Source organism: Octopus bimaculoides, chromosome 8 (genome assembly GCF_046866305.1).
Source record: "Octopus bimaculoides isolate indiv1 chromosome 8, ASM4686630v1, whole genome shotgun sequence".
NCBI classification, from domain to species: domain Eukaryota; kingdom Metazoa; phylum Mollusca; class Cephalopoda; order Octopoda; family Octopodidae; genus Octopus; species Octopus bimaculoides.
Window position 1 is genome coordinate 26,150,531 of NC_142935.1, and position 10,000 is coordinate 26,160,530.

The window sequence follows — 10,000 nt, forward strand, 5'->3', positions numbered from 1 at the left end:
AATATATATATATATATATATATATATATATATCCAACCACGTGCTTTCACATACCAACTTTCTCACCTATATATATATATATATATATATATATATATATATATATATATATATATATATATATATATATATATATATATAACTTGAAAAATATGCAAACATATGCATAGTTCAGAAGAACACAAGCACTCAAGCGAAAGCGCACATACATAAGCAAAGTTATATAAAGCCTACATCAGCGTTCTTCAGTATTTCGCATATGGATTGCTAGGACACTCTACGGTCGAATAATCGATGAGTGGAACTCCGAACAAACAATGTTCTAGGCTACACCAGAGCTATAAACCTGCATTAATATAGTACTCCTTCCTACAATATATCAAACGATTATTCTTTCTTATTTAACTACACACACACGCACACGCACACACACCTATTTGTAAATATGTAGGTATATGTGTATGTATGTATGTATGTATGTATGTATGTATGTATGTATATATATATATATATATATATATATATATATATATATATATATATATATATATATATATATTAATATAGACAGCAGTTTGCAATGTTTCACCTATAAGGAAAACTATAATTGTCACTAAGTGTGACTAGAAACACCTACATTACAAGAAATAAGAGGTAAATGGTCTAATGCTATAGTCAAAGCACATGATTGTAGACAAATATGCTGACAGAGACTGTAATCGTCCGAAAACACCTTTTGAGAATTATATATATATATATATATATATATATATATATATATATATATATATATATATATATATATATATATATATATAGATTTATGTATATAGATCTGGAGCACCGTCTTTAGTCGAGCAAATTGACACTAGGGCTTATTCCTTGTAAGCGTAGTACTTATTCTATCGGTATCTTTTGCCGAACCGCTATGTTACAGAGACCTAACACACCGACATCGGTTATCAGGTGATGGTGGCGAAACAAACACAAGCACACACACACATACAAGCACACACATGTGTTTGTGTGTATATATACAACGGGATTCTTTCAGTTTCCGTCTACCAAATCCACTCAAAAGGCTTTGTTCGGCCTATATTAGAAGACACTTGCCCAAGGTGCCACGCAATTGGACTGAACCCGGAACTATGTGGTTGGGAAGCAAGCTTCTAATCACACAGCCTCTCTTGCGCCTACACAAACAAGCACACACACACACACACACACACACACACACACACACACACACACACACACACACACACACACACACACACACACACACACACACACACACACACACACACATTACGGCTGAAAATAGAAACAAAAGAACGTGTCGTTCCGTGTTGGAGATTGCTAAAGCGTTTGCTAAGTGCATTATTCTTTAAGCACAACTCCAACGGTTTCGTAATAGTAATCGCAGGAGAAAATGAAGAGAGATAAAGAAGTGACGAATTTCGAAGAAACAAGCTAAGATTACCCGATGAAAAATAAGGCCAAATTCGGCATCAGTTTACGCTGCGAAGAGAAAAAGATGTGGTGTTATCTGTAGCAAGTGCGAGAGAATATGCAGGTGTTATATTCAGGGTGTCCACAAGGTTTGGGTACACGGAGTAAATAAAATCATAACAATTAAATATAAGAAATAATAATTTCTTAAAGTATGTGTTAATCCCCATGTACCCGGACTTTGTGGACACCCTGTATGTGTTAATTTAGCACTTTTAATCTGCTCCACGATTTGATATCCTAGTATTCTATGAAAAGGACGTATGCTACGCGGCAACGAAACTTCAGTTAATGTGGAGCTGAGTAAAACAGTTATACATACACATATATAGACACGTAATACATACATATATATGTGGAGAGAGAGGGAGAGAAAGAGAGAGAAGCAGAGAGAGAAGCAGAGAGAGAAAGAGTCTGGGAGAGTGCGAGAGGGATAGAGATATTTTTATACGTATACATATATAGATATATATATATGTTAAATCTCTGAACGAGGTATTAACAGTAACTGCACGATAAAGTGAAGTATATTTGCCACTTAAATGTAGCTGACCCCAAGGGGTGGATGTTACTGTTGCTTTTAGCCCCAGGAGGACATCTCCTCCAGCTGGCTATCGACACACATCTGTGTCCTGTCTGTATTTGCCAAGGGAAGTTATCTTTCCCATCTTGATCTACGATACGTACGTACTCGAGTTTCAGGGTTATTTCCCTTCTTCAGCGTACGACAATCGCCGACCTTCGATGCAAAAGATAATTCTTGGCAAATATATGTAACTTTTTCCAGTGAAATTATTCACTGATATCGAAAAAGTGAAAACAAGCAATGTTAAATCTCTGAACGAGGTATTAACAGTAACTGCACGATAAAGTGAAGTATATTTGCCACTTAAATGTGGCTGACCCCGAGGGGTGGATGTTACTGTTGCTTTTAGCCCCAGGAGGACATCTCCTCCAGCTGGCTATATATATAGATATATATATATATAGATATATATATATATAATTATGTGTATTTCTTCTATCTTAATGAATAAACATTCTTCTGATAGAATAAATGGGTTAATAGAAACCAATGTAGCGAAGAACACAAAATAACTGTGGTTAGCTCCTGTTTTTAAGGCAGGAACTCCTTGAAATTTTGGGTATTTGAGTATATTTAAGAATTTAAGGATTGGAGAAAACGCATGTTATAATTGCATACTTTATTCCTACATATGTTTCAAAGGATTACAACCTGTGTGATCCATAGGGATCTTTGATATTCCCTGATGAGAAGGTTACAATTTTAATATCAAAGATACCTATGGATCACACAGGTTGTAATCCTTTGAAACATATGTAGGAATAAAGTATGCAATTATAACATGCGTTTTCTCCAATCCTTAAATTCCTAGATATATATATATATATGTATGTATTACGTGTCTATATATGTGTATGTATAACTATTTGACTCAGCTCCACATTAATTGAAGTTTCGTTGCCGCGTAGCATACGTCCTTGTCATAGAATACTAGGATATCAAATCGTGGAACAAATTAAAAGTGCTAAATTAACACATACAGGGTGTCCACAAAGTCCGGGTACATAGGGATTAACACATACTTTAAGAAATTATTATTTCTTATATTTAATTGTTATGATTTTATTTACTCCATGTACCCAGACCTTGTGGACACCCTGAATATAACACCGGCATACATACACACACCACATACACACGCACATGCGCACAGACACAGGAGAAAGGAGAGAGAGAAAGGCGAGAGTGACACTCATGAACGTTGTGACATGAACTGTGTGAATATTACTTACTCGACCTGTTGTTACATTGACTGTGGTACTCGTAGTAATTACAACCGAAACTGAAACGAAAGAAAATAGTATCATCATCATCATCGTCATCATCATTAATATCATCATCATCATCATCATCATCATCATCATCATCATCATCATCAACAACAACAACAACAGCGACATCGGTGGTTAATATGTACAGCTCGCTAATACCAGCCAGATATGCTTATCGTACGCTCTTACTTCATTTTCTTGTTTCAGTCATTTGGCCGTGGCCATGCTGGAGCACCGCCTTTTGTCGAACGAATCGATTCCAGGACTTATTCTTTGTAAGCCTAGTACTTATTCTATCGGTTCTCTTTTGCCGAACAGCATTGGTTGGCGGGGGAGGGGCAAACACAGACACACGAACATATACACACACATACACACAGACTCACACAGACACACACACACACACACACACACACACATACACACACATATAATCAAGGATAAAATCTATATAAGATATTATCAAATAGCTACCATGTAAAAACCCATTCTGTTAAAAATTAATACAAAGTATTTTAATTTTATAAATATAATTATGCTAAAGGCAACTCTTGAGTAGCGCAACATGCTAAAAGAAGACGCCATATAGGTATGTATACATACGAGGGTATGCTGAAAAGTTCTTGGCCTCGGTTAAAAGAAAATACAAGAGGATCAGTTAATAAGGTCTTTATTCAGCATATTTCCATCTCAGATTCACACACATATCGTAGCGTCGCTTCAGTTTTTCCCAAGCGAGACCCTTAAAGCCAGGATCTTTTCAGTACCCCTTCGTATATCTGGCAGTTTTTCCTTGTTCATATATAATCTCAACATCGTGTATTAGATAACAACTGTTACCTCACTCAAATGCATACCTTTCACTATATTCAAATATCGTAGTTACTCTGTCAGTTTTGCCTGCAACATTTTCACAATTGACAATTAATTTCCTATGCACCACGGCATCGGAATAATTGTGACCCTATCATTATTTAAGCTACATAGCCGCTCGTTATATTTCTTGTGAATTTCTAGCTATTTTCGCATTATCTCACGAAAACCTTATACAGACTTAGTAATTCTAATACCTAAAAATCAGCGTAGACAATAAATTGTTGATGGGACTAGGAAGACCGAAATATTTCGTCTTAAAAATAAAGAAAAGATTTCTATTGCATTTATGTCTAATTAATCCACGATATCATTCTGTTACAGCCTACGCGTGTGACACTTTAAACAAACGCTAGCTGAGTTCTGAAACGAAAGACTAATCTTAAAACAACTGGATGAGCAATTTTAAAAATGTCTTACATGTATACACAAAAACATACATATAATACATGATGACTGAAATTCGATTACAAGGCTTGATTGTTCGCTTAAAGCAGTTCAAATGTGGCTTTCAACTCCTGCTAGGGATCTACACCCATTGGCATAGAATTGGTAACGATGGACTGCTCCTGCAGCCGGTGTTCAGAGAGCTTATCAACCACGCTGCCACACTCGTTCATTCAGTCATCTTCTTTGAGTTCAGGAAGTTGTCTTAATTGGTCCCGAGTTGATTTCCCCCTCCACTCACACATATGTATGTATGTATGTATGTATGTATGTATGTATGTATGTATGTATGAATGTATGTATGTATGCCATTATTCAGTTTTATTTCAAGATTTCTTGTCAATAGATAAAGAGCCGGTTTCTAACCTATATCTAAGGCTCTATCTATCTATCTATCTATCTATCTATCTATCTATCTATCTATCTATCTACCTATCTATCTACCTATCTATCTATCTATCTGTCTGTCTGTCTGTCTGTATGTCTGTCTGTCTGTCTGCCTGCCTGTCTGTCTATCTATCTATCTATCTATATGTCACACGCATATATATGTATTTTGAAATCCACAACTAAGCGGGCCTGCAGTTGTAACTTTTGCACTACCACTGCTGACGAATATCAGCCAAATGCACTTCTCCCAGACACTGTATTAGCATATTAACATTTGCTAAAGCTTAGCCACACCATAGTAAACCAATACTGTTGATAGATTATGTGTTCCATGTTGAAAATTGTTAAAGTGTTTGCTGTGTGCATTACTTTTGAAACGCATTTTCAATAAATTTGATAACATAATCACAGGGGAAAATGAAGAGAGATAACGAAATGACGACGAATTAGAAGAAACAAGATAAGATTACCAGAAGAATAATTTAAAATTCGGCATGAATTCACGTAGCGAAGAGCAAAAGATCTGGTGTTATCTGTAGCAAATATGAGGAGGTATACTTTCACGAAATTTAGCCCCTCAGCACGGTTTATGCAACAAGAATGGAGGTTATTAATGTTTGAGATATATGCATAGAAGCAAATTTGATTAATAATGCGCGGTCATGATGAAGTGTTTATTTAATACTGCTCTTATACTATGGATTATTCTGTGCCAAGATGGTGATACCTATTTACCTTCCCATTTATAGACAAGGATAGGTTTCATTCAATGACTAAACCAATCTCAATGATAAACATAGAAGGTTCGATTACCTGTACGTGCGCAAGAATTATATCATATAAAATATTATGCAGCTTTCTCTAGAGCGCGTTCGCATTTAGATATACACGTAAATAAAAAAGATAACAGCTCTTTAAGTAGAAGCAAGCAGAGTATGACAAAGAATATAGTTTTCAATGTTGTTTAATCTTAAGACTGCTACTTCAATATTGCATACTTGAGATTTGAACCATCCCAATTCTGCTCACAAAATAAGTGAATCTGAGGCTTTAGAAATTACATTTACGAAAGCGGCCTCACAGTGGGATCAAACCAGAAACGTCAGACATGCACAACTCGCCTCCTGAGTTTCGTTTGCCATACAGTATGTGCGATTCTTTGTTTACTCATCTACGGTACTCTACGTAATTTCTTTTAATATTTAATTAATGTTTTCTACATTTCAGTACTGTACTGTATTTTTATTTATTAATTTATTAATTTTTAAAGCGTGAAAATGCATATTTTACCGCAGAAATAATTAAAATCTAAAAAAATTATAAATACCTATCATCTGCAGAAACCCGCGATTTACTGAGGAGTTCGCGATATATTAGCCTAAAATTACTCACCGTATTTCTCACTTTCTCTCTTTTTTTCCACTCTCTCTCTCTTTTCCCTCTGTTTCACTCTCTCTTTCTCTCTTTCTTTCTGTGTGTTTGTGCATATGTATATATATATATGTACATATATGTATTTGTACACACACACACACACACACACACACACACACATATATATATATATAACGTGTGTGTGTGTGTGTGCGTGTTTGTGTCTGTGTGCGTGTGTATGAAAGAAGCTATATGCTGGAGTGTGTATATGCACGCAAATATGAATAATTGAATTCACTAACCATGTAATATACACGACCTTTTGGCGTACAGAAAGACGTGTCTCTTTAAAATAATCAATAAATTTACAACAACGACAATTACAAACTCAGCGACGTCTATTCATTGGCCAGTACATATCTGCTCTCCACTATTTCACTATCTATCACCCATATCCGCTCATGTTTCAACGTGAAACCATGGTATAGATTTATCACTCTATTAACCATTACACACATAATCATTGTACAAGTACGCGTAGACACACAAGTGCACGCACACACACAGAGACACACACAATATCTATCTATCTATCTATCTATCTATCTATATATATATATATGTGTGTGTGTGTGTGTGTGTGTGTGTGTGTGCATATATATAAATGTGTGTGTATGTGTTTGTGTGTGCGTGTTTGGACGCAGAAACTTGTAGCGATAGACATATATTTATTGATGAACTTAAAATTTTTCACTGTCTACATATCAGAGATGAGCTGTTAATAGGATTAAAATTTTCCGGAATATTAACTTTATATTTATAGGATATTGATTTTTTTAAAATACTGCTATTACTTTGGCGGTCTCTGCTGTTGGAATGAAGTCACACTGTGGTACCAAATGATTGGCTTCATTTGTATTCTGTCCCATTATTTATTCTCACGTTGTCGTGAAGCAAATTGCACAAGTATGTAAAGGGAGATAAATTAGGTGGAACAGATATATAACGAAATATTGTTCGAGGGACAAGAAACCCCTAATCTTATAAAAATAGCAGCTGAATCCTCCTAAGATCACACTCTGCCGTCTTAAAATATTGAGTTTTGAGCAATATGGTTTTGGGTTGCATGTGTATAGGAAAAAGACCGTGTGACAAGAACTAGACTATATTTGAACATAGGTTGGCTGGTTCTGAGTTGACCTGGGAGTAAACATCAATCACACAACATTTTAAAGTTTTTGGTCTAATTCCCATTGAGGATTTCTGAGTTGATGATTTAGTGAATATAGACACTGTTATGATTTGTTTATCATTATAATGGCTGCGAGCTGGCTGAATGGTTAACATGCCAGGCAAAAAGGTTAACAATATTTCAGCCGTCTTCATGTTCTGAGTTCAAATTCCGCCGAGGTCGGCTTTGCCTTTCATCATTTCGGGGTCGATAAATTAAATATCAGTTGCGTATTGGGTCGATGCAATCGACTGACCCCCTCCTCAAAATTTCGGGCCTTGTGCTTAGAGTAGAAAAGATTATAAAGGCGGCGAGCTGGCTGAATCGCTAACATGCCGGGCGAAAAGCTTAGCAGTATTTCGTCCGTCTTTACGTCCTGAATTCAAATTCCGCTTAGGTCGACTTCGCCTTTCAACCGAAAAATTAAGTACCAGTCAAATACTGGGGAAGATGTGATCGACTTACCCCCTCCCTCAAAATTTCAGACTTACCCCCTCCCTCAAAATTTCAGGCCTTGTGCCTACATTAGAAAGGATAATTTGTTTATTATTATAAGATTTGAATGCAAAGCTTCTAGTTCGAATGCAGTCGGTTGCTATATATTCTGTCGGGACACTAGAAGAGACATTGATGACGATCTGTAGTCAAGTGGATTGAAATGAAGTGTAGAGGTAAATGTTACAGATACATGCTCTAAAACCGAGTCTATTAGTTTGGTAATTATTACACCATATTATGTCGAAGACCAGAACTTATTATATTGATTTCAAATGTTGGCAGAAGGCCAGTAAGTTCTGGGAAGGGGATATGTCGATTACATGAACCCCAGAAAGGATTATTATAAAGCGAGTACAAGGCGACGAGCTGACGAAATCATTAGCACAAGAACAAAATGCTTTAAGAAACGTTTGTGTGTGTTGTGGAGATATTTTCATGTACGTAATGATCAAGTGGATCATCTATTTTTATGATATTGGTTTCAAAATTTTACATAAGGCCAACAATTTTAGAAGTGGTCAAGCATTGTTCAACTGCTACTTATTTTATCGACCCCAAAAGAATGAAAGACTACGTCAACCTTGGCGGAATTTGAACTCAGAATGTAAAAACGGACGAAATGCCGTTAAGCATTTTACCCGGCGTGTTAATAATTATGCCAGCTCTATGCCTTCTGGAATTTATAATACCAAAATATTCTTAACAACACTACGGGAATATCCATGTCAAATTTGAGTTGCTTCAACTGGATATCATCTCAAGAGGCTTTTTGCAGCTTCAAACGTAATATATGGAATTTGTTCCATTCTGGTTTCGAAATGTGTTTCTCAGACTGTCCGAATATCATATGTAGAACGCAAAAACATTTTAGCTTCTGTAAAGAATCGAAACTGCTACAACAGCTCATCAAAACAAAGTGCTCGGGTGTGGTACTAAATCAGGTGGCACACTCTATCATGCAGATACACACACACACACACACACACACACACACAACAAACACATGCAAGCCCCCCCCCCCACAAATACATACAACAAGTAAACACAAGCACATAAGCACACGCACTCATGCATACACACATGACACACACTCTGTCTGTCTGTCTCTCCCTCTGTCTCTCTAACAAACACACACACACACAAAGCACACGCATACACACGTGCACACACACACATACACGCACTCACGCACATCATACATACAAGCACACACAAGCACATACACACAGGCATGCATACATATACAACACACGCTCTCGTTCAATCTCTCTCATCCATACACACACACACAAACACACAGAAAACAAATCTCACTCACACACAAACGCCATCGCGCATATGTACAGAGAGACACCAAAAGCATAAGAGTCCGAGAGGGAAAGCTGAGTGATTTAATAATTCGCCCGCTTTAGCACCACAACATGGCATTAATGTTAAATCATTTGGAAGCATTTTGGCCTGGTCTTTTTCCTTCGATTTTCCCTCCCTTCCTTTCTACAGTCGTTGAGTCACATAAAAAGGTCATGATGGCTATCCATTCTTTTCTGATTGAAATATATATATATATATATATATATATATATATATATATATATATATATATATATATATATATATATATATATATATATATATATATGTATATATATATATATATATATATATATATATATATATATATATATATATATATATATATATATATATATATATATATATATATATATATGTATATATATATATATATATATATATATATATATATATATATATATATATATATATATATATATATATATATATATATATATAGATAG

At 35.5% G+C, this 10,000-nt stretch overlaps 1 protein-coding gene across 2 annotated transcripts in view; it reads right to left on the reverse strand.

Annotated features, from left to right (window-relative positions):
- The window catches only part of LOC149134336 (uncharacterized), a 239,116-nt gene that overhangs the window by 102,944 nt on the left and 126,172 nt on the right, over positions 1 to 10,000 (reverse strand). For both annotated transcript variants that reach the window (XM_089356194.1, XM_089356196.1), the window contains exon 2: positions 3,332 to 3,381. In XM_089356194.1, the coding sequence (XP_089212320.1) occupies positions 3,332 to 3,381 (50 nt within the window). The remainder of the gene's footprint in view (positions 1 to 3,331; positions 3,382 to 10,000) is intronic.